This window comes from Poecile atricapillus, chromosome 32 (genome assembly GCF_030490865.1).
Source record: "Poecile atricapillus isolate bPoeAtr1 chromosome 32, bPoeAtr1.hap1, whole genome shotgun sequence".
Lineage (NCBI taxonomy): Eukaryota > Metazoa > Chordata > Aves > Passeriformes > Paridae > Poecile > Poecile atricapillus.
The window spans coordinates 1294690-1320963 of record NC_081280.1 but is presented as its reverse complement, the minus strand read 5'-3'; the positions used below and the strand labels follow the sequence as shown (position 1 = coordinate 1320963).

Below are 26274 nucleotides of genomic sequence, written 5' to 3'. Positions count from 1 at the left end.
ACCCAACAGGAGCTTCTCTAATAACCTTTGCCTGAAGCTCCCACTGTGCCCATGACAGGAGCCCCTGGCAGTGTCTGTGACCCCACTGGGCATGAACAGTTTTGGACTTCTCTGGGGGGGTCAGTGTGAGGGGGGGCTGGGGCAGAGTGACCAACGCAGTGACCTCACACAGCCCCCTCTGATGTCACAGCCTGCTCTGTGACGTCACACAACTGGTCTGTGATGTCACAAACCACTCTGTGATGTCACACAGCCACATTGTAATGTCACAGCCACCTCTGTGATGTCACACAACTGGTCTCTGATGTCACAAACCACTGTGATATGTCACAAAGCCACATTGTAATGTCACAACCACCGCTTTGATTTCATAGCCTGCTCTGTGATGTCACACAACTGGTCTCTGATGTCACAAACCACTCTGTGATGTCACACACCCACATTGTAATTTCACAGCCTGCTTTGTGATGTCTCAGCCTCTTCTGTGATGTCACAGCCTGTTCTGTGAAGTCATAGAATGCTCTATGATGTCAGACCTCCACTCTGTGATGTCACAGCCTACTCTGTGATGTCACATAACTGATCTCTGATGTCATGAACCACTCTGTGATGTCACACAACCACATTGTAATGTCACAGAAAATTCTGTGATGTCACAGCCTGCTCTATGATGTCAGACCTAAACCCTTTGATGTCACAGCCTGCTCTGTGACGTCACACAACTGGTCTGTGATGTCACAAACCACTTTGTGATGTCACATCCAAATCTGTGACATCACCTCCAAGTTAGTGATGTCACGGCCTTCTCTGTGATGTCACAGCCTGCTCTGCGGCATCACACAACTGGTCTCTGATGTCACAAACCCCTCTGTGATGTCACAAAACCCCAGTGTTATTTCACAGCGAATTCTGTGATGTCACAGTTAGCTCTGTGATGTCATAGCCTGCTCTATGATGTCACAGCCTGCTATGTGATGTCAGACCTCCACCCTGTGATGTCACAGCCTGATCTCTGATGTCAGAGCCTGCTCTGTGATTTTAAACAGCCAACTCTGTGATGTCACACAACTGGTCTCTGATGTCACAAACCACTCTGTGATGTCACACACCCACACTGTAATGTCACAGCCAACTCTGTGATGTCACAGCCTGCTCTGTGACATCACAGGCATCTCTGTGATGTCACCGACAACTCATTTATGTCACAGCCTTCTCTGTGATGTCACACAACTGGTCTGTGATGTCACAAATCACTCTGTGATGTCACACAGCCACATTGTAATGTTACACCCTGCTCTGTGATGTCACTGCCTGCTCTATGATGTCACATCCAAATCTGTGATGTCACAGCCAGTTCTGTGATGTCAGATCTCCACCCTGTGATGTCACAGCCTGGCCTGTGACACCACACAACTGGTCTCTGATGTCACAAACCACTCTGTGCTGTCACAAATCCACATTGTTATGTCACAGCAAATTCTGTGACATCACAGCCTCCTCTGTGATGTCACACAACGGGTCTGTGATGTCAAAAACCACTGTGATGTCACACAGCCACATTGTAATGTCCCAGCAAATTCGGTGATGTCATATCCTGCTCTGTGATGCCACAGTCACCTCGATGATGTCATACAACTCATCTCTGATGTCACAAACCACTCTGTGATGTCACAATGTCCCATTGTCATGTCACAGCAAATTCCATGATGTCACAGCCCGGTCTGTGATGTCACAGAGACAGCCCATGATGTCACAGAGACAGCCCATGATGTCATAGCTGCTCAGTGACCTCACATAACCCACTCTGTGATGTCACAGCCCACTCTGTCACCTCATGTCACCAGATGATAAATTGTCTACCCCAGGTGAGCACACACTGCTCCTTCTCCAAACCCACTGGCCCATGGACACCACACAATGCCCATTGTGGAAGGAGGGGAACTGGAAGTTCTCCAGCCTCAGTGTCCTGCCAGCTCAGCCAGGCCCACTGGAACATTGGGCTCCAGCACCAGCAGGGACCAGCAGAGAGACCCCAGCACAGAAGAATGCATGTGGAAAGGGGAGGGGAAATATGTTCATCATTTTGGGCTCATGATTACCATATGTCTGTTTAGTCTGGGACAATCAATGAATGGGTGTGTGCAAAATACAGAATAGAAACAGAAACTTCCCTGTGCTCAGCATGCCCGGCTTTGGGAGGAGCTGTCCCCCCGAGCATCCGGCCACATAAAGAATGCTGCTTCTCAATGCTGCATTGCTGCTGAGGAGTTTTTATTTTAGGGAATTTTGGGCACACTCCCAGTGCCAAGGAAAGCTGTGTCTGCTGCTGTTCACAAACAGAGAAGGGCTGCTGGGAGATGTGGTGGTCAGAGGCTGCCTGGGGTACAGTGACCATGGAATAATCGAGTTTTCAATATTCTGGGACTGAAGGAGAGGCAGAAACAAAACTTCTACACTGGAATTATGGAGGGCAGACTTTGGCCAGTTCAGGATGCAGATCTGGGGAGAACTGAATCAGGTACTGATTCTTGTAAGGGAAACAGCCCTTAAAAACAAAGGGGTCCAGGAAGGATGGACACACCTCAGGAAAGTAAACTTAAGGGGGAAGGAGCAGCCTGTCCCTGTGTGCCAAAAGATGAATCAGGGAGGAAAATGCCTGGCCTGGCTGAGCATGGAGCTTTTTCCAGGAACTCAGGGAAAACCATGGACACATCACCTTTCGACAGAAGGGCAGGAAACTCAGGAAATATTCAGGGATGTCTTTAGGTCATGCAGAAAGGAAATGAGAGAGGTGAAAGCTCAGTTAGGACTTAACCTGGCTGCTTCTGTGAAGGATAATAAAAATAATGTTATCAATACATTAATGGCAAAGGAGGTTAAGTAAGGACAACCCCCATTCCTTATTGGGGGAATAAGGTTCCCAAAGATGAGGAAAAGGACTATTGGGATCAGAGCACACAGGGCCAACTGAGTGATGTTAGAAAAGGTATTTTATTGCATAGTCCATCAGTCTCAGGGAAGGGTGAGACACTTAAGGTGTTACATTCAACACCATCACCTCAGAAGCCACCTAAATTCTAGTTACAATGTCTTTTATAAACTTTTTAACCAATCAAGAGGTCACACAAAAGCTCACCAGCTTTTTCATAAACCAATCATCAATTGCTTTGTCTCACACAATGCTGCTGCAATGTGTCTTTTCTTATCCAACCATAGAACACTACAGAAACTTCCATTTCTGTATCTGTAATTTCTTACTGACTTTAGAACAAGGTTATATGTGAAACTTCAAAATCTCTATGATCTAACTTAACATATTAGTTCCCTTATAGAAAGCATATTTCTACTTACTGAAAGCATGTTTCAAACATATTTTGACTTAAATTACAAGCTTCTATTCTTCCTTCATGTTTGTACAGGTTCATTGTTGTAAAGGCCCAAGCCTTCCCCAAGGTCTCAGGTCAAACTCTGTGTCCATCTCTGTCTCTGGGCCTGGATGCTCAAGGTCCTGAGAGCTCTCTGTGCCTGCATTTCCCACCCAGCCCAGCTTGGGCTCCCCTGGCAGCTGCCTGAGGGTGCCCTGGGTGCCCTGGGCCAGAGCAGCAATAAAGAGATTGAACTGAGCTGGCCCCAGTCCTGAGCCCTGGGGACACCCCTGGATGTGGCTCCATTCCCCAGCACTCCTCGGGCCTGCCCATCCAGCCAGATTTTGAGCCGGGGAACAGATGCTGCAGAGGCTGTTGGATCAAGTTCCTGGGAGAAATCCCACAAGTTTGGGATTAGTGCAGCTGTGGCTCTGCACAAGAGAGCTCTTCAGCCACTTTCTCTCTTTTCCTCCCTCTGGCCATGGAGGCAGCTGGTGACTTCAGCGTGTGCCTCGTGTGTGCAAAGAGCAAATCTGTGCAGAATCGGGGCACGGAGGCTTTGGGGCACCTTGGCACCTGTGCTGGGCACAGAAGGTGTTTTCCATTGCGCTGAGACTGTCTGCTGTGGAAAGTGGATTGAATATCCAGCAGAGGAATGACTTTTGCTTTGATGGAGCTGTGCCTTCCCTTGCTTTGTTTGCTGACAAGGAATGAACATCCCTCTGTGTCTGGGGCAGCTCCTTCTGCAAGGAAAGCAGGTGGGAGTTGGAGCCAAGGAGCTGAAAGCTGCAGGCACAGCCTGGAGGGGAGGGAGCTCAGATTTGCACAAGGCTGCTCTGAGTGCCAGGGCTTGGATGAGGGAATTGGTGGGGTGGGGGTAGGGACAAAGTCTGATGGATTGTCAGCCATGAAGGGTCTTGATTTTCAGATCTATTCAGAGTGCAGGAGGAGGTGCTGGGGATCAATATCACCTGGGGATTGCTGATATCAGTGCATAAACAGGAAAAGAATATATGAGAAAAAATTTCTTCTCTCTGTATTTTTTTTTAATGAAATCTGTTGTTACGAATGGAGTGAACACTTAGCCAAGTCCTTCCAATGCTCAGGTTTCTGGCAGGAGCTCTGTTTCAGGCCACCTGCACCCCAAATTGCTCTTGCTCCCAAGTTCTTTAGAATGGCCCATTAGGTCGAATAGAAAATGAATTATTTACTGAATGGACTCAAGATTAACAGACAAGAGACTTTAAACAGACTGCTTCCTCCACAGGATAACCCAAAGAAGTCCTAGTGGATACAAACACAGTGCACAATCAAGTTACCTGTATTACAGCTCGTGAAGAGCTGGCACAGATTAGGAGTCAATGGAACTCAGCACCCAATTGATGGTGGAGCACACATGGAGCCCTTTCTTTCCCTCAGCTTCCAGAAAGGAACCACCAAGATGCATCCAGGCTTGGGACAGAAGCCCTGCCCGTTTCCAGGGGCTATGCAGAAGAGTTGTGCTTTGTGCAAGTTTTGTGTAGCTTTTCTAGTTTGTAAAGTGAAGTGTGTGTCACTCCAGAATCCAAGGCTCATCTCCCTTCAGGCTGCTCTCAAGGCAAGATGTTTCTGGCCAGCTGGGAACTGCAGCTCCCTGGCAGCAGAGAGAAGTCAGGACAGGACAGATGTCCGGCCTGGGTTATCTGCCCAGTTCCTGTGAGGGGGAGATGCCCTGAGCTCTGGCCCCAGCTGCTGGACAGAGCAGAGGAGCCCTTCTGTGGCCCAGGGGAAGTCCTGCTCCAGGAACCTCCTGGAACCAAGGGGCCCTTGTGACATTGGGATGCCTGATGGAGCCAAGGGACCATGGTGACACCAATGAACCTCCTGGAACCAAGGGGCCCTTGTGACATTGGGATGCCTGATGGAGCCAAGGGACCATGGTGACACCAATGAACCTCCTGGAACCAAGGGGCCCTTGTGACTCTTTGGAACTACAGAGACCATTGCTGAGTACGGAACCTCATGGAACCAAAAGCCCATTGTGACAGAGCAGGGCCTGGTGGAACCAAAAAGAGCATTGTGACAGCGTGGGGCTCCATAGAGCTAAATATCCACTGGGACAGTGCAGAACCTCATGGAACCCAGGGGCCTCTGTGACACTGCAGGGCCTCAGTCAAGGAGTGCAAAGGTCTCAAACATTCCTTGCAGGGTTCTGCCTTGGGGAAGGGGAACTTCCTTGGTGGCACCTTGGGCTGGCACACACTTGAGGAGTGCGTCTGTTTTCAACAATGGAACTTAGGAGTTTCAGATTGCTTCAAAATATAAAGGGAACAACCTCTCTTTCCTGAGTGCAGGCAGCTCTCCAAGCAAAGCAGGTCCCAGGTGAGGGAGGACACAGAGGATGGGGTTGGGGAATGTGGAGCAAGGTTGTCCACACTGGCTCACAACTTTTCCTGCGGTGACTTCATGATACTGGTATCCCCAGTCGTCTGGTTTATGTTATATATTAAGTTCTGCACTGTTGCCGCCCATATTGCTTGGTTTTATTAAGTTCAGAGGTAGTTTACCCCAGTTGCTCCCCGGTCATAAAGAATGGTTTGTCCCCAGGTGCCCATCATGGTAAACCCTTCCCATTTTTCCAGATTGTTCCCCATCCATCACCCTAATCCTGCCCCTAAGCCCTGTCAATCTATGTGAACCCCCACCTTTTGTTCCAGTTCTTTCCCTGCCTATCATCCCTTCCTCGACGCCCTATTGATTGTACAGTTGCTTTCCCCCCCCCCCGGGTCCCTACCATTGGTCCTGCATATTGTAATCCCCACCCTTAACCCCTCCGTGGCTGTTGTCCCATTGGTCACCATACGAGCCGCCCACGGTCCTTAAAACCTGGCGCATGGGGGTGCCCAGGGTCTCGGCTCAGACCTCTCCCCTGTGGTCCCAGCTCTGCACCTGTTGGAATAAACTTGTTCCTGGGAAATCGGAGGAGTTTGAGCACTCTTTCTCCCTTCGTCACAACCTGTGTCGCCCTGTAAGCCTCAACGCCAGAGCGCAGAGGAGCTCTGGAGGTTCCAGGTTGAGCCTCGCAGTGCTAGCCTGGTTCCCCACTCCTGCCGCTGACATCGGCCACAGCTAGCCGAGGCAAAAGAGGCCGATTCGGGCAGCGACAGATGACGCTCAACGCGGGGCCTCTCGTGAGACGTGGAGACCCCCGGAGAAGTCGGTGAATCTACGCACTTGTGTGGATTTTACAAAAGACTGTGAGCGGCAGCTACCCCGGTAGAGCAAACTCATTTTTGTCGAGTGCTGCTCCTGGGGATCGAGGTGGCAACCGTCGACGTGCCGACGATCGCCTCGGGGTTTGTGGACGTCTCCTGCAGCACCGGTCTGGAATTGGGTGAGTAGCCCCACGTGGGGGACGAGGGGGTGTGCAAGTGTGTGCAGCTCCCCCTGCTGTGTGTTGGTGTGCAGCTCCCCCTGCTGTGTGTTGAGAATCCCTCGGGGAGGGAGTGTGGGGTAGCCCGGTTCGGACCCGTACTTTGTTACGTGTGCCTTTAGCTGCAGGGGGTGGTGGGAATTGCTGTGCTGGGGTTAAAAAGATGGGCGCACGTCTGTCAGCACAGCAAAAAAGAGTTTTCTACCAAGTTGTGACTACCCTTGAAGGAGAGAGTAGACGGTTTTCTCGTGGGAGGGTGAAACAGTTTGTGAGATGGCTGTTCCTGCATTTCCCCAACTTCACCCCAGACAGAGCAAACACCGTAGAGTTTTGGAATGAAGTCGGAATAAAGTTAACAGAGTTAGTAAATGAAGGAGATACATCGGCTGACAAATTTGTAACATTGTTTATCTTAATTCAGTCTGCCGTAATAAAAGAAAAAAATTTGCAGGAGCAGCTGCCACAGACTGCCCCGGTTTCCCCAGTTTCCCCATCCCCGTGTTCCTCTCCCCCTGATCCCGAGTTGAGGGAGACCTGCGGAGCGACCTGCAGGGCAAATTGTCCTGTTCAGGGTTCCCCCAAGGGTAACAGGACCCCTGGCCCCCCACGTCTCTCCCAGAACCCCTGCCCTGGTAGCCCTGGCCAAGTTACCAGAGCACTTTTCGATTCCCCCGTCTCCCCAGTTACAAACCCTCAGCTAAACATTTCCCAAGTTGCAAGTCCCCAGTTTTCACCCTCAGACCCCCGTGCCTCAGTTTCCCCCAGTTTCCAGTGTTCCCCTGTGTTCCCCTACCCCTCTCCTAACCCTCAAGAGGGCTCCCGGAGGGCACAAAATGGCGGGGACCACATGGCTGGGACCTTCCCTTGTGCCTCTTCTCCCCATAATCCCTTTCAGACCCCCAGGAACAACCCTTTCCTCCCTAGCTCCACCCCTTCTCCCTACCCTAACTCCACCCAGTTCCCCTCGAAAACCTCCTCCTCCTCAGGGGCGGGCCCCTCTGAAGTCATGCACCTAAACCCCGCCTTTTCTGATTGCCGCTCCTCCCCCTTGCCCTCCTCCTCAGTCGGTCCTCCAGTCCCGCCCCCTCCGGCTCCTGGTTCCCACGCCCTTTCTTCCGGTTCCCACGGTCCCACACCCGGTTCCCATGCTTTGGGAGCTAGAGGTGGTAAGCCTGGAAGCCAGAACCCGGAACAGGTAGAAATCCCCCTTGCCGCACCGGTGACTTCTAGTGGAAGGGGGGGGCGGTCCCGGGAATGGGAAGCCCTCTCCTTCCAGACTAAGAGAGAGCTGTGCAAGGCACAGAAGGAGTTTGGGAGAGGTAGTGAATATTTTAAAGGTCTATTAAAAGCTACCTTTTCTGCGAACGAAATGGTGCCCAGTGATCTGAAGGAGCTGTTTTCCTGCCTCCTTTCCACAGCTGACTTCAGGTTGTGGAAACAGGGGTGGAAGAGATCATTAGAGACCATCCTTCCAAGCCTCTTGCACAGTATTGATAGATGTATAGATGGAGTCCCTCTGACTTTAGATCACTTGTGCGGTGAGGGAAATTGGGACAAGCCAGAGGAGCAGGCCAGGGTATTACCCCGGCCTGTCCTGATTAAAATCATGGAGGCCGCAGAAAAGGTTTTCAATACATTACCTGAGGAGGGACCCCAGATAAATTTAATGAGTATTTTCCAGCTCCCTAATGAACCTTTTAATAAGTTTATCAATAGATTGCAAGCCCAGGCAGAGAAGCAAGTAGAAGAGGCAAATCTACAAGAACAGCTTGTATTAGAAGTGGCAAAAGCCAATGCCAATGACATTTGTAAACAGATAATTTTCAGTTTGCCTCTCTACCCAACCCCGACACTAGACATCCTCATCGAAGCCTGCTCCAGGAAGGTGCCGATGATGGGGATGTCCAGAGCCATCCCACCGCAACAGTTGAGACGAGCGCCTACGGCAGCAGTGATGCAGTTTCCACCATCACCAGCGCGTCAACCACTGTGTTTCCGCTGCAGGCAACCTGGACATCTAGCTAGGGACTGCCCGGCAGAGCATCCTAGCCAAGGGAGCAGTGCGGGGGCGAGGGCAAACAATACAATAATAAAAAAAAACTAGGGGAGCTGCGCGAGCCTGCCCCGCGCGAAGCGATAAATGGGGCAGGTCTTGCGGGGGAGGGGGGCTTTTCACATCAAGCTTGGACACCCAACCGGACGCGACATCTAACCACCACCAAGGACATCCTCTTTCAAACCCAGCACTGGACAGTAGTTGCTGTGGATCCACTGGAGGGAGGCAAGAAAAACACTGGATGTGACTGTAAGTACATCGCCATCGGGGACACTAAACACACACCCCCAGAGATTGAGATCTCCCCGATCACCTTCCCAGAGGGTCCGGAAGATCTCCTCCTCTTAGCGCGCTGCATTCACCCACCATATTTTCTCCCAAAGGGGCAAATCATAGCCCAATATATTCCTGTCCCGGAGGGAGTCCCAGTGAACGACCACGCACCAGGCGTCTACTGGACAGAAATAGTGGGTGAGGACAAACCCATCATCGATTGCAGCATCAAGCAGGGTGCGGAATCTGTCCATCTGAAGGGTCTGCTTGATACGGGGGCAGATGTGACGATCATCCCCCAGAGGAGATGGCCGTCACATTGGGAGCTGCAACCTGTGGCAGGGAAAATTCAGGGTATAGGGGGTACTCAATTAGCGCAAGTATCAAGGAGCGTAGTGCAAATTATGGGGCCGGATGGGCAATTAGCAAATTTACGCCCATTCATTGCGGATTTCCAGGTTCCCTTGTGGGGGAGAGACCTTATGTCACAATGGGGGGTAAAGATTGAAATCCCGAAAACCCCTCGGGATTTTTAATAGCGGCCACTGTGGAGCGCCCCTTCCAAAAACTTGATTGGACCACTGATGAAGCAATCTGGATTGATCAGTGGCCGCTTCGAAAAGACAAATTAAGAGCGCTCAACGAGCTCGTGGAGGAGCAATTATTAAAAGGTAATATTGTAGAGACTACCAGCCCTTGGAACTCCCCGGTATTTGTTATCCGGAAGCCGGGGAAAGACAAGTGGCGGCTCCTTCACGACCTTCGTGCCATCAATAAAATCATTGTTGACATGGGACCCCTCCAACCAGGGATGCCTACTCCAACGATGCTCCCCCGAAATTGGAATCTGGCCGTAATTGATATAAAAGACTGCTTCTTTCAAATTCCCTTGCACCCTGATGACGCCCCACAGTTTGCCTTCTCGGTGCCCACCCTCAACCGAGAAGCCCCAATGAGGAGATTCCACTGGCGGGTGTTGCCACAAGGCATGAAGAATTCACCCACCATCTGCCAGTGGTATGTCTCCTCATTGCTGTCTCCCGTGCGCAAAGAGATGGGGGAGGTCATCATCCATCACTATATGGATGATGTCCTAGTGTGCGCCCCCCATGACGATCTACTCACCCGATCACTTGACCGAGTGGTTAAGGCTTTAACATCTGCAGGCTTTCAACTCCAGGAGGATAAAGTTCAACGGATGCCACCCTGGAAGTATCTGGGTCTGCGGATTGCTGAGAGGACCGTTGTGCCTCAAAAATTGGCAATAAACAGCAATCCGAAAACCTTGTCAGACCTTCACTCGCTGTGTGGGACCTTAAACTGGGTCAGGCCTTGGCTGGGCCTTTCCACTGAAGACCTAGCCCCCCTCTTCACACTTTTGAAGGGGGAGAAAGAGCTGAGTTCTCCCAGGACCCTGACCCCAGAAGCGAGGAAAGCCCTGGAGAAAGTAGAAGAGGCCCTTGTTGAAAGACAGGCGCATCGGTACGAACCGACCCTGCCTTTTGAGTTTATTGTGCTCGGGAGAATGCCACACCTCAGTGGGCTGATTTTTCAGTGGGACCAGGGCTCAAAGGATCCCCTCTTAATCATAGAGTGGGTTTTCTTGAGCCATCAAAGGTCCAAAAGTGTCACCCGGCCACAGGAGCTGATGGCTCAGCTCATCGGGAGAGCTCGGGCCAGGCTTCGGGAGATGGCTGGGTGCGACTTTGCATGCATTCGGGTACCAGTCAGCTTGTCTCGGGACAAAGAGTCCCCAAATAAGCTGACAAAAGAGATGTTTAATCAGTTACTTCGGGAAAATGAGACACTCCAGATTGCTTTAGATAGTTTTGAGGGCCAGGTCTCTGTTCATGCCCCTGCCCACAAATTTTTCAATTCCAAATTCGAACCAATTCCAAAAGAAGTACGGAGCAGGAAGCCCCTCAAAGCCCTGACTGTGTTCACTGACGCATCCGGGGCATCTCACAAGTCTGTGGTGACTTGGAGAAATCCTGAGACTCAGCAGTGGGAAGCAGATGTTCAATATGTGGAGGGATCTCCACAGGTTGCTGAGTTGGATGCAGTCGTCAGGGCCTTTGAGAGGTTCTCTGAACCTTTCAATTTAGTCACTGATTCGGCCTATGTTGCAGGGGTGGTTGCCAGAGCGGAACACGCTGCCCTGAAGGAGGTCTCTAACCCAAAATTGTTCGAGTTGCTTTCTAAATTAATATATACTGTTTCCCACAGGAAGCAACCATTCTTCGTGATGCATGTGAGGTCGCACACAGATCTCCCCGGCCCAGTAGCCGAGGGAAACCAGATGGCTGATTCCCTCGCTGCCCCTGTTTCCATGGCTCAGCTCCCCGATCGGTTCCAACAAGCTAAGCTGAGCCACCAAATGTTCCATCAGAATGTGCCTGGCCTGGTCCGCCAATTCCACCTGCGGCGGGATCAGGCCAGAGCCATTGTGGCCACATGCCCCCATTGCCAGACCACTGTCATGCCCTCTCTAGGGGCGGGGGTGAACCCTCGAGGCCTGGGGAGCTGTGAGGTGTGGCAGATGGATATAACTCACATTCCCGAATTTGGCGGGCTGAAGTTCGTACATGTATCCATAGACACTTTCTCAGGGGCAGTCTTTGCTTCTGCCCACGCAGGAGAGAAAGCCGAGCAGGTCTGCAAACACCTCTTGCAGGCTTTCTCTGTGCTGGGGGTCCCCAAAGAGCTAAAGACAGATAATGGCCCAGCATACATTTCCAGGAAACTGGAAGAATTCCTGCAGAGTTGGGGAGTGACACATAAGAGAGGCATCCCACACTCCCCCACCGGCCAAGCGATTGTAGAGCGAGCCCACCAGTCGCTCAAACGCGTCCTAAAACGTCAATGGGATTCAATGAAAGGTTGCGCCCCTCAGGATAGGCTATCAAAGGCGCTGTTTACTATCAATTTTCTGAACTGTACTGATACTAATCCCAATCCTCCAGTGGCACTGCACTTTAACTCCACCAGCAACTACGAGCTCCAACATCGCCCTCCAGTGCTGGTCCGAGACCCAGAGACCCAAAAGATCATGGGTCCATTCGATCTGGTGACCTGGGGGCGAGGTTACGCTTGCGTCTCCTCGCCCCAGGGACTAAGGTGGATCCCACAAAAGTGGGTGAAACCTTATGTCCCAAAACATCCTACCAGGCCACCAGATGAGCAAGAGGATGTCGCTGCGTCCGTGCAGGCCGCCCCAGTAACCCCCGAGGACGACGAGGAGGAGGAATGTCTCGAACCCCTTTTCTCTATTGAATTTTTGCTCTCCCTTTATGTTAACTGAAGTATTTGTTTTCCTTTAATTTTAGAGAGCCATCAGAAGGATGACCACCCCGAACGTCGCACTAGCCACCGTGCTCCTACAGGATGGGGTGTCTCCGGATGGCTCTCTTCTGTTATAAGAACCATATTATAGATTGTTTTTGTGAATTTTATTAGGTACATTCGCGGTATTGCGGAAGTGGTTAATTCAATTTATCCTTTCTTTGTTATTCCCCCCACGGCAAGTTAACTATGTTGATGTAAACCCTCTTTCCCCTCCTCCTCCTCTTCCCTCTCCCACTCCTGAATGGTTTGCTGTACCCTCTGCTCCCCTAGACCCCACGCCTTCCTCTGTTTCTTAAAAGGAAAGGGGGAGATGTTGCCGCCCATATTGCTTGGTTTTATTAAGTTCAGAGGTAGTTTACCCCAGTTGCTCCCCGGTCATAAAGAATGGTTTGTCCCCAGGTGCCCATCATGGTAAACCCTTCCCATTTTTCCAGATTGTTCCCCATCCATCACCCTAATCCTGCCCCTAAGCCCTGTCAATCTATGTGAACCCCCACCTTTTGTTCCAGTTCTTTCCCTGCCTATCATCCCTTCCTCGACGCCCTATTGATTGTACAGTTGCTTTCCCCCCCCCCGGGTCCCTACCATTGGTCCTGCATATTGTAATCCCCACCCTTAACCCCTCCGTGGCTGTTGTCCCATTGGTCACCATACGAGCCGCCCACGGTCCTTAAAACCTGGCGCATGGGGGTGCCCAGGGTCTCGGCTCAGACCTCTCCCCTGTGGTCCCAGCTCTGCACCTGTTGGAATAAACTTGTTCCTGGGAAATCGGAGGAGTTTGAGCACTCTTTCTCCCTTCGTCACAACCTGTGTCGCCCTGTAAGCCTCAACGCCAGAGCGCAGAGGAGCTCTGGAGGTTCCAGGTTGAGCCTCGCAGTGCTAGCCTGGTTCCCCACTCCTGCCGCTGACATCGGCCACAGCTAGCCGAGGCAAAAGAGGCCGATTCGGGCAGCGACACTGCACCTTTAAGACTGGCTCTGAGAGCAAAGCAAGGGGAAGAAGAAGCCACAGTTTGTGTTAAAACAAAACATCACTCACCCACATCCTGCTCCTGGACTGTGGTGGCTGCAGAACAGACACACTGCAGGACAGAGCTTCTCTCTGGCTTTTAGTTAGTTTTAGCTAGCTGAGGCAGAGGAGTTCCCTGGACCTCTTTTTCTTCTTTTTTTTCCTAGTTCTGTGCAAACCTGCTCTGGACTGAAAAACACCCAGCCAAACCCCGGGAGCTCATGCCTGTGGCCCACCAGGGCCTGGGCCTCGGCACTTTCCAGCGCTGGAGGGACTGATAAGAACCTGAGCGAGCCGAGCTACACCACATGAAAAGGACTTTTCTTCCTGGATTTGCCATCCCATTGAACTGCGAGAGGTTTTGTTATTTAATATTATTCAATTTCTGTTAAATAAACAGCTTTTTCCACTTCTCGCCAAAGAATTTTTTTTTTCCCCTTTCCCGGACCAGTTCGTGGGGAGGGGGCATTTCCCTGGGGAAATCCCCATTTGGAGTTTTCCTCCCTAATTTGCCCTAAACTAGGACAAATACAGTTTTTGGCACCCAGTGTGGGAAGAGAAAGTGGAAAAACCTGTACTGATTGTTGGTTGTATTTTGGTTGTACTTTGTATTGGGATAAAGCAGTCAGTAGCCATGTTGTTTGGATGCATAATATCTCTTGGGGTGGAGGCCTTCATGTGGATCTGGTCCCTAGAATTTTTTGAGGTTTTAATACCTGTCTTTTTCCTCTTTTACAGTAGAGGGGCATGGATTAGAATGGTTATTGTGCTGGGCTCGGTGATAATGATTTATAGGAAGTTTATAGAACTACTGAAGTTTCTGTCAGGTATGTTTGGCTTACGGTTTCTTCGCCCGACCCTGCCTCCCAGTCCCAGTAGCACATTTTGGGAGTTTATTGGTAATTGCACCCAGTTTGTTAGAGGAAGAACAGGGGATGAGGCTTTTCAGCCTTTTCTTTCCTTCTTCTCCTTTGAATCTGTTATGTCCCTCTTTGAGAATACCCAGTTTCCCCTGAGTGTTAAGGATACCACTTTCCTGGACACTTTCCTGGTAGTTCAGCTGTTAAGCTTCCTCTATATGGTCTGCAACTTCTCTAGAGTGAGGGCTGAGATATCCAGAGGAGCCAACGAGACCCCTGCCCCAGAAGTAGACTCAGGTGTAGGAAATCCTGAGTGGTGTAGAGAATGGGAGAGAATGGGCCGGACTCTGAAGAAATTTTCTGATCCCCCAGCCTGGGAATTTTCACGTGAACAAATTCAGAACCCAGATGAAGTAGAGAAATATCTGGAAGAGAATTGCTATGATGATTCTAAGGAGAAAAATCTCATTGCAATAAGCTGGGCCCTAGCGTATGCTTATCACACGGTGCTAGATACTGTAGGGCAGGGAGATAAATCAGCAGCTACCCCAGTGACTCAGGCTAAAACAGACAGTGAGCCCAAGCCAGCAGCCAAACCAGACAGTGAGCCTAAGCCAGTGTCTGTTGCTCCTACCACGAGAGCCATGAAATTCAAAACCAAAACCCATCAGCCAGTAGATGATGATAATGGTGATGTGGGGGAAGGACCCTCAAGACCAGCAACTGATTAAAAATCAGAAGGCACTGGTGAGCCCTTCTCCCTGAAGGACCTTTGTGGCCTGAGAAAGGATTACACTCAGTGACCTGATGAATCTATAATTAGTTGGTTAGTCCGTCTGTGGGATGCTGCAGGTGAGGCTACAGTTCTGGATGGCACTGAAGCGAGGCATCTGGGGTCCCTGTCACACGATCCGGTTATTGACCAAGGAATGATGAGGGGGGCTGACCCTTATAGTCTCTGGAATGGGTCCTGAGAAGTGTGGCACAAAGATATCTGTGTGCAGACCATCTCTATATACAGCAAACTCGTTGGAAGACCATAGAACAAGGGATTCATCAGAACCATGAAAATATGAGGCCTTGGTTAACACTGGTGCACAGTGCACGCTGATCCCATCAAGACATGTGGGGGCAGAATCTGTTTCTATTGCTGGTGTGACAGGGGGATCACAGGACTTTACTTTAGTGGAAGCTGATGTGAGCCTGACTGGAAATGAGTGGAAGAAACACCCCTATGTCACTGGCCCAGAGGCCCCATGCATTTTGGGCATAGACTTCCTCTGAAGTGGGTATTTTAAGGACCCAAAGGGACGTAGGTGGGCATTTGGGATAGCAGCTGTAGAGACAGAGGGCATCAAGCAATTGAACACCTTGCCTGGACTGTCAGAGAACCCATCTGCAGTAGGATTTCTGAAGGTGGAAGAACAGCGAGTACCAATTGCCACCTCGACAGTGCACCACCGACAGTATAGGACAAATCGAGATGCTGTGATCCCCATCCACAAGATGATCCGAGAGCTGGAGAGCCAAGGGGTGGTCAGCAAAACCCACTCACCCTTCAACAGCCCCATCTGGCCTGTGTGCAGGTCTGACAGAGAATGGAGATTGACTGTGGACTATCGTGCATTGAATGAAGTGACTCCACCGCTGAGCGCTGCCGTGCCGGACATGCTGGAGCTCCAGTACGAGCTGGAGTCCAAGGCAGTGAAGTGGTACGCCACTATTGACATTGCCAATGCATTTTTCTCCATTCCCCTGGCAGCAGAAAGCAGGCCTCAGTTTGCCTTCACGTGGAGGGGAGTGCAGTACACCTGGAACCCACTGCCCCAGGGGTGGAAGCACAGCCCCACCATCTGCCATGGACTGATCCAGGCTGCCCTGGAAAAGGGTGAGGCTCCAGAACATCTACAGTACATAGATGACATCATTGTGTGGGGGAACACAGCAGCAGAAGTGTTTGAGAAAGGAGAGAAAATCATCCAGGTTCTCCTGAAAGCTGGTTTTGCCATCAAGAAGAACAAAGTTAAGGGACCTGCTTGAGAGATCCAGTTCCTGGGAGTAAAGTGGCAAGATGGATGGCTGAGGATTCCCACTGAGGTCGTCAATAAGATCACTGCAATGTCTCTACCCACCAGCAAGAAGGAAACAGAAGCTTTCCTAGGTGCCATAGGTTTTTGGAGGATGCACATTCCTGAGTACAGCCAGATCGTGAGCCGTCTCTACCTGGTTACCCGAAAAAAGAATGATTTCCACTGGGGCCCTGAACAGCAACAAGCCTTTGCTCAGATCAAGCAGGAGATTCGCTCATGCAGTAGCCCTTGGCCCAGTCAGGACAGGACCAGATGTGAAGAACGTGCTCTACTCTGCAGCCGGGAGCCATGGTCTGTCCTGGAGCCTTTGGCAGAAAGTGCCTGGGGAGACTCGAGGCCGACCATTAGGATTTTGGAGTCGAAGCTACTGAGGATCTGAAGCCAATTACACCCCAACAGAAAAAGAAATTTTAGCAGCCTATGAAGGAGTCCAAGCTGCCTCAGAGGTGATTGGCACTGAAGCACAACTCCTCCTGGCACCCCGACTACTGGTGCTAGGATGGATGTTCAAAGGAAAGGTTCCTTCCACCCATCATGCAACCAGTGCCACATGGAGCAAGTGGATTGCTCTTATCACGCAGCGCGCCCGTATTGGTAAACTGAATTGCCCTGGGATTTTGGAAATAATTACAAACTGGCCTGAAGGTGAAAATTTTGGTCTCACAGACGAGGAACAAGAGGAAGTGACAAGGGCTGAAGAAGCTCCACCATATAACCGGCTGCCAGCAGAAGAAACCTGCTATGCTCTTTTCACTGATGGTTCCTGTCGCATGGTAGGGATGAACCAGAAGTGGAAAGCAGCCGTATGGAGCCCCACACAACAGGTCACAGAGGCCACTGAAGGAGAAGGTGGATAAACTCAACTTGAGGAACTCAAAGCTGTTCAACTGGCCCTGGACATTGCTGAAAGAGAGAGGTGGCCAAAGCTCTACCTCTACACGGATTCATGGATGGTGGCCAATGCTCTGTGGGGATGGTTGGAGAGGTGGAAAGAGGCTAATTGGCAGCATAGAGGAAAACCAATTTGGGCTGCTAAAGAGTGGAAAGATGTTGCTGCCAGGATAGGGAGACTACCAGTGAAAGTCCACCACGTAGATGCCCATGTCCCCAGGAGTAGAGCTAATGAAGAACACCAAAATAATAAGAAGGTAGATCAGGCTGCAAAGATACAAGTGTCAAAAATAGATCTGGATTGGGAACATAAGGGAGAGTTGTTCCTAGCCCAATGGGCTCATGATGCCTCAGGTCATCAGGGTAGAGATGCCACCTATAAGTGGGCATGAGACCGAGGGGTGGATTTAACCATGGACAGCATTTCTCAGGTTATCCATGACTGTGAGACGTGTGCCACGATCAAGCAGGCCAAGCGGTTGAAGCCCCTCTGGTACGGTGGGCGGTGGTCCAGATACAAGTATGGGGAGGCCTGGCAGATTGACTACATCACACTGCCCCAAACCCGCCAAGGCAAGCGCTACGTGCTCACAATGGTAGAAGCCACCATGGGACAGATGGAAACCCACCCTGTGCCTCATGCCACTGCCTGGAACACCATCCTGGGACTTGAAAAGCAGGTCCTTTGGAGGCATGGCACCCCTGAGAGGACTGAGTCAGACAATGGGACTCATTTCAAGAACAGCCTTATAAACAGCTGGGCTAGGGAACATGGCATTGAGTGGGTGTACCATATCCCTTATCATGCACCAGCAGCTGGGAAAGTGGAGAGGTACAATGGACTGTTAAAAACCACCTTAAAGGCACTGGGTGGAGGATCTTTTAAAAACTGGGAGCAACATCTAGCAAAGGCCACCGGGTTAGTCAACACCAGAGGTTCCACTAACCGAGCAGATCCTGCCCAGTCTGAGTCTTTGCATGTCGTAGATAAAGTCCCAGTGGTACATGTCAGAGGTCTGCTAGGGAGGACGTTTTGGGTCAATTCTACCTCGAGCACAGACAAACCCATTCGTGGGGTTGTCTTTGCTCAAGGACCAGGTTGTACATGGTGGATAATGCAGAGAGATGGAACAACATGATGTGTACCACAGGGAGACCTGATCATTGGGTAAAAGGTTACTGCCATTGTCTGTACATTAAACCACGCAGACATGAAATAGAAGGAAACGTGTAAGTGTTGAAGGTATGAGCAAGTGAAAGATGGTGTTTTGAGTGAGTAAAATGAGAGAGTGGGGAATCCTGCAGCTCTCCAGCATGGGGGTCTGGATTCAGGAGCTTGGTGTGGGGTGTGACAGGGGCATGATGGATATATTGCTTGTATTTTTTGGGTGAACGGAGAGGAAGTTTTTATGTATGTAAAGGTGTGCAGAGTTAGAATGTTAGTTTTGGCAGTAAGTCGACGATATGGGGATAAGGGGTGGAATGTCCTGGGTAGATTATGATGTTAAATTGTCTCCCCATTCATCCACCTAACCCAGACACAGGTTTTGTATTCTTAAAATTTCATCTAAGACTAAAAGTGAGTGGAAAAGAAGCACTGAGTCTGTTATCAGAGACTGTACTTGCTCGTGCCACAGCGGGAGTTTTGACTACAGCACAGACAGACAACAAAAGACAGATCACCTTGGCTTTCCAGATCCTTGGAAGGACGTGATGCACAGACACACACCACTGGAGCTGGGATCTGAAGTAGGAATACAGCAGCTAGTTAGTTAATCTATTTCTGGAACAATCCACGGGGAACATAAGGTGTAAACTCCAAAAGCTTTGGGGGCAGATGGGTGAAACTTAGAAGCCTCATTGGAAGAGGCATGGAGAGTTTTCAGCAATTGAGAAGAGGGATATAAGCAAGAAATGAAGAAGCTAGTAGCAGTGGTACAGGAGAAAGGAAAAGGGAAAGGAAGGGATGGACAAGGACCACCCAAACGGGGCCCGTCTCGACTGGGTAGAGACCAATGTGCGAACTGTGGAGAATTTGGCCACTGGAAAAATGAGTGTCCAAAGTTGAAGAGAGGTGGCCAAAAGAAAGAAGGGAAAGGAGGGGTGGTTGCAGTCACACATCCACAAGAAGACTGAGGAGGACCCGGGGAGTCCACCCCAGCAGACCCCCTGGTTATAAAAATGAAACTGGAAAAAAGAAAAGAAGTAGAATTTTTGGTTGATAGTGGAGGAACTTACTTGGTTTTAAATAAGGCCTTGAAATCTTTGAGTTTTGAGAATTATGTTATGGTCAAAGGATGTGGTAGTTTAGCATTTAGGGAAAGAAGTGGGAAACAGCCACAGAAGTGATTCCTCTGAGAGAGGCTGTGGGGAGTTCCTTCTGTGCTTGAGATCAAGCCAATAGCTGGCCAGTTCTGACAACTGACAGCATTCTGCAGCACTGCAAAGTAACTTCACCTTTGTGAATGGCACCTTTTAAAAACCCAAGGCCAGGAACTGGTCTCTTTCTTTGCAGCCTTGAAAGGCAGCAGAGCTCTGGTGTGGCTGGCCCCGCTCCCCCGTGGCCTGTGCGGCCTGGGGGGGGCTGGGCCGGACCCCAGCTGCTCCCGGGGGGAGATGGAGACTGCGGGATCCCCCCCAGGCCAGGCCAGGCTCTGCTGCGGTGCTGGCTTTCCCAGGAAGCTTTCCGGGTCCCGTTCCAGCGGGGTGGCCAAAGCCCTTCCCAGGGGAGCCCCCGGCCCCCAGGCTGGGCCAGGCCACGGCTGATGACACTCGCCAACAACCCCCTACCCCCCGGCCCGCACAGACAGCTCCTGAGAGCTGGCACCAGCCACACCTGAAATCCCACACCACCACTGCCTGCCATGGCTTGGGACAGATTTAACCCTTCCACTACACAGAGGAGACCTGCAGACTTTAATCCTCCCTCCAGGAAAAGAAAAGAACCAAGTGACACGTGAAAAGACAATGTGAAACATCAAGGACAGTAAAAGAAGGAATCAAGCCTCAGATGGAAGGAGAATGAAGAGATGCTCTAATAAGCTGAAATAGTCTTTTGGTAGGGCCATGGAGATGAATAATAATGTTCTGAAAAATAACTCCTTTAATTCATGAAAGAGTATTAGGGGATTGAAGTATTCAAGCTGTAGATCTGGGCAAAGGTATCCATTGATGAAGCCAAGCAGATGGTGGAGTAGCTGTGATCCCATGAGAACTTGAACAGAGGGAGAGGGAGATGAGAGCTGATGAAGACCCTTTGCCCCCAGGGAGAGAAGAAGAAAACCTCTATTCTCAGAGATTAAGAGAACCTTTGGCTTTGCATAACCCATCCTTAAAATATACCCCTTAGCTCATGGCCCATGAACACACCTCTGAGTGGTGTGAAAATGGGAGGAGAGGGCAGAGTTTGTGTCTGGGTGACTGCCATTCCTAGAAATGAAAACTGACGAGAAAAATGTTTCTTGTCGAGAACTCTCCATGTCATGACAAGAGAAAACTCCTCTCCCTGCAGAGACTGATGAAAAGATTATTGTATAGCTGGCACTGCGTTAACGTCCCAGGTTTTGTCTCTGCCGTGTCACTTGGGAAAGGAAATGTTGGGTGTGGGGGGAGGAAAGGTTACTGGAGGTTTTATTCTTGTTTCTTATTCTTGTAGATCTGATCCTAAAGTTTCTTTATTCCTTTTAAATTTTAAGTCTGTTTTTCCCTTCTTCTAATCCATATCTCACAGTAAGACAGAAAGAAGTACTTTGGTGATTTCACCTGGAGCTAAAACCCACCACACTCAGCCACTCCTGACAGGACTTGTGCTCCAGACCCCTCAGCAGCCTTGTTGCCCTTCTCTGGACACGCTCCAGCCCCTCCATGGCCTTCCTCAATTGAGGGCCCAGGACTGGACACAGCACTCGAGGTGTGGCCTCAGCAGTGCCCAGCACAGGGGAAGAATCCCTGCCCTGCTCCTGCTGGCCACACCATTCTTGATCCAGGCCAGGGGCCATTGGCCTTCTTGGCCACCTGGGCACACTGCTGGCTCATGTCCAGCCTGCTGTCCATCAGTGCCCCAGCTCCCTTTCTGCCTGGCCGCTGTCCAGCCACTCTGTCCCCAGCCTGGAGCACTGCAGGCCTTGTTGTGGCCAAAGTGCAGGAGCCGGCACTTGGTCTTGTTCAACCTCACTTTGTTGGCTTTGGGCCCTGCATCCAGCCTGTCCAGGTCCCTCTGCAGAGCCCTCCTGCCCTCCAGCACATCCACACTCCCACCCAGCTTGGTGTCAGAATGGTTCCATGAGGCCCTGGAGTGTCACAATGGTCTCCACGGTTCCATGACACTCCGTGGAGTCACAATGGATCATTGGTTCTTTGGGCCCTGCAGTGTCACAGTGGATCCTTGGTCCTTCTGTTACTATGGGGTTAAATGTCTCTGAATAATGTTTCTGAAAATCATGTAGAATTAGGCCACAAGAATGTTTGGTATTAGGGATGGTCTAGCAAGCTGAAATGTTTACGGTAACAGGAATTGGTGCTTGGGGTCTCCAAGATACCCACCCAGAGATAAGATTTGTACATGTTTGTACAAGGATGAGCTAACTCTCAGGAAGCAATATCGATCAAGTTAATGATGCAATATTAATGAAGCAATATTGATAAGGTTGTTATAGTGATTACTGCTACAGCTGAAATTGTAGAAATATGTGCACTTTGGACAAAGACAATGGAGCTAGATTTGGATTGCTGATACCCCTAGTTCCCACACACTTTAATAAAGCACCTGTATATAATCAATCTGTGATTATGTGTGTTCCTGAACGCTGACATTTTGGTGACCCAGATGGGACCCTGTGAGTGCTGCTGAGCGAGTTCATGACCCAATCACGCTCCAGCCGGCACCGAGGGATTCTCGGGGAGCCCATCCGGCCGTGTCCGTCTCCTCTGCTCACAACGTCCCTCTGAGAGAGGTAAGGTGCTTTTCAGTCTGCTCTGGTGCCTGCCAATAAGACACAGTGAAATCTCCGCATGGTTGGGCTGGAGGAATTCCTGGTATTGCCCAGGCGCCGTCTGTCAGACAACAGAAGCGAAAGCGTTGCAGGTTCAGCATCAGTGGTGTGTGGTGTATTGTAACTGTAACATGGAGAAGCTTAAAGGGATTTGAGGTGGCAATGCCCCTATAGCACGTACTTCTCCTTTGGGGTGCTTATTGGCACATTGGAAACAGGGTAACTTTGGGCAAGATTTATGTAAAGTTGATTGATTATTGTAATACATGGTGACCAGGATATGACCTGGACAGTGGGGAAAAGTGGCCAAGAAATGGATCTTTGCAGTATAACACCATTTTACAGTTGATGTTGTTCTGTAAGCGAGAGGGAAAATGGGATGAAGTTCCGTATGTAGATTTGTTTTTCTATTTGAGAGACAAGCGAGAATGGCAGGCTGAGTGTGGATTGATGGCAGTTAAGGCATGTGTGAGTGATAAATGTGAGGTTTGTGTAAAAGGAAAAGTTGTTTAGAGCACTTGGCATTAAAAGAAAGTTTGCATCAGGGGAAAGAGATGGATGTTGATTTACAAATGCTTTCAGCAGAAGCAAAAGAACCTGATTCTGTTTTGCCTGCCCCCACTTCACCCAATCCTATTTCACCCAACCCTATCTCGCCTAACCCCACTTCACCTTTCCGTCTTTATCCTCCTCTACCGCCTTCACCTGATCCTTCTTCTCCAGGAGATGATCAAGATCTAACTGTGATACAAGGAAACGTGAAAAATGCTGGGGAGGAGGATAGCAGTAGCGGGGGTGATGATAATAAATCAGTGACACCGGTGTCCCATCGGACTCGGTCAAAGCTTGCTCCGGTTCTGGGTAGAATGGGAAAAGATTTGGGCAGACAAAGGCGGACTGTGATTGCCCCCTTGAGACAACGAGTAAAAGTAGAGGGGCTGGTCTTTGTAAAAGTGCCTTTCTCCCCTGCAGACTTGATAATTTGGAAACAGTCAGCTGGAACTTATAGAGAAAATCCTGATAAAGTAGCAGGGGTGGTAAAAATGATTATGAAAACTCAGAATGCAGATTGAGAAGATATACAAGTAATATTGGATAATTTAATGGACTCTACTGAGAAAGAGATGGTGCTTAGAGCAGCCAAGGAGAAGGTGAGAGAAGATCTCAGAATTGGGGCGCTGACAGGGACTTTAGATGAGAACTTTCTGACCAAGGATCCAGGGTGGGATCCCAATGCCTTTGGGGACATGTGGAGGCTGAAGAGATATCAAGAGTGGGTCCAGATAGGGGTTGGGAATGCTATACCTAAGGCTATGAATTGGTCTAAATTGTATGAGGTAAGACAGGAAAAGAAAGAATCCCCTGCTGCATTTTTGGAAAGGCTTAAGGAGGCAGCAAGAAAGTATACAGATCTTCAACTAGAAACTGAACAAGCGAAAGTTGAGCTTGCATTCATTTTTCTTAGGCAGTCTTGAAATATTAGGAGAAAATTGCAGAAGTTAGAAGGGGAGGACTTAATGAATTTGAATAAATTACTTGAAGTGACTTGGAAGGTATACAATAAGAGGGAAAAAGAAGCTAGTAAAAAACAGCAGTAAAATCTTTTGGCAGTGATCCAAGGAAGAGAGAATCCAGGTTTCAGAGGACATGGCAGAGGTGGTCGTGGACTGGGGAGGGGCAGACTTGGCAGAGGACAAGGGAGATGGGTTTTGCCAAGATTAGGGTTAAATCAATGTGCTTATTGTAGACAAGAGAGGCACTGGAAAAATGAATGCCCGAATCGGTTTAACCAGGGCAATCAGTTCAACCAGAATCAAGACACTTTGAAATTAATGGTGCTGGGGGAGTACAGCAGTTGACAAGAATCAGAACAAAAGCGAACACAAGAACCTTTAGTAACTATACAATTGGGAGATAAAGAAGTAAAATTTCTGGTGGATACAGGGGGTACATATTCTGTGCTAAATGATCTAAAAGGGCAAATTGGAGACAAATCAGCAACAATAGTTGGAGCCACAGAGAAGGAGGAGAATTGGACATTCCTGCAACCCCTGGATTTCTGTTTTGGAAACAAAGTTTCAACATATGAATTTTTATATATGCCTGAGTGCACAATTCCACTTTGTAAGACGAGATTTATTAGCAAAACTTGATGCAGTGATAACTTTTGAGAACAGGGAACTTTTATTGAAAATACCTGAATCAAAGACAGAACAAATTTAAATGATAAAAGAAAAACTAGTCCTTACCATGCCTTGGGAAGTAGAGGATGCAGTAATTACCTCTGTATGGGAAACAGACATACCAGGAAAATCTAAATTGGCACCACCAGTACATGTGGAATTAAAAGAAGGAGCAAAAGCTGTGCAGGTTAAAGAGTATTCTATAAAGACAGAAGCACGGCAAAGAATAGTAAAGATTATTGATAAATTTTTGAAGTAGCAAATTCTAGAAGAATGTGAATCAGAATTTAATACCCTGGAAATAGTATTTCCAGTAAAGAAACCAAATGGTGTGTACAGACTAGTACAGGATTTGAGAGCAATAAATGGAATAACTAAAGATATGTACCCAGTGGTAGCTAATCCTTGCACATTGTTGACATCCATGAAAGAGAAATAGAAATGGTTTACTGTAATTGGTTTAAAAGATGCCTTTTTTGCATACCCCTTGACAAAGAAAGTAGGAAACTGTTTGCCTTTGAATGGGAAAATCCAGACAATGGAAGGAAAACCCAGCTCACGTGGACACAGCTCCCACAAGGATACAAGAACAGTCCAACCCTATTTGGAAGTCAGCTGGTTAAAGAGCTGGAGATTTGGACCGAGAATGGGCAAGTTCCGAGGGAACAATACCTGCTGTTACAGTATGTTGATGATATACTGATAGCTACAGAGGAAAAGACAACCTGCATAAAGGTAACAATTGAAATTTTAAATCAGCTGGGAATGAGAGGATATAAGGTGTCTAAAGAGAAGGCACAAATTGCCCAGCAGACTGTGATTTACCTGAGATGTGAAATCTCACAAGGGCAACGTAAGCTGGGTACTGATCATATTCAAGCTATTTGTGCTATTCCAGACCCCCAGAACCTGCATGAGCTGCGAGTCTTCCTCGGGATGGCCGGATGGTGCCACCTGTGGATCATGGACTATGGACTAATTGCAAAACCCCTGAATGAAGCCCACAAGACACAGCCATTTACCTGGGGCAAACCACAGAAGGAGACCTTCCTCAAACTGAAGGAGGCATTGACAACAGCTCCAGCATGAGGATTGCCTGACCTATCCAAAGATTTTCAGCTGTTTGTGCATGAAAGATCACACCCAGCACTGGGAGTGCTGACCCAAGGTTTGGGAAGCTGGAAAAGGCTGGTAAGCTACTTCTCCAAACAACTTGACCACGTGAGTGCTGGATGGCCTTCATGCCTGTGGGCAGTTGCAGCCACCGTGATGCTGACACAAGAAACTAGGAAACTCACAATGGGTAGACACATAGATGTCTATGTGCCACACATGGTGACCACTGTTTTAGAACAAAAGGGGAGCCATTGGCTATCTCCAAGCAAGATGATGAAATTCCAGGTAATCCTGACTGAGCAGGATGATGTCACACTAAAGACAACTAACCTCTTGAATCCAGCTTTGTTCCTAGGTACCACAACTGAAGAAGGCCCATTGGAACACGATTGTGTGGAAGTGATAGAACATACCTGTTCAGCTAGAGCTGAAAGATGTCCCACTGGAACAGGCAGACTGGGAGCTGTTTACAGATGGAAGCAGTTTTGTGGAGAACGGGACCAGATACCCTGGATATGCAGTAACAACAACAGGTGCAGTGGTGAAGGCAAAGCCTTGCCAGCAAACACATCTGCCCAACGAGCAGAACTGGCTGCTTTAACCAGGGCATTAGAGCTGAGTGAAGGGAAGAAAGTAAATATCTGGACTGATTCAAAATATGCTTTTGGAGTGGTGCATGTACAT

General features: G+C 49.4%; 3 protein-coding genes across 3 annotated transcripts in view; all 3 read left to right on the top strand.

Annotated features, from left to right (window-relative positions):
* LOC131590191 (uncharacterized) overlaps positions 1-26274 on the top strand; it is a 141173-nt gene that overhangs the window by 25856 nt on the left and 89043 nt on the right. The gene's annotated exons all lie outside the window — the stretch shown is intronic.
* Positions 1-26274, top strand: part of LOC131590198 (olfactory receptor 14C36-like) — a 595201-nt gene that overhangs the window by 536958 nt on the left and 31969 nt on the right. The window lies entirely within an intron of this gene.
* The window catches only part of LOC131590142 (uncharacterized), a 30358-nt gene continuing 10595 nt past the window's right edge, over positions 6512-26274 (top strand). The window contains exon 1 of the mRNA XM_058860042.1: positions 6512-6564. Coding sequence (XP_058716025.1) covers positions 6512-6564 — 53 coding nt within the window. The remainder of the gene's footprint in view (positions 6565-26274) is intronic.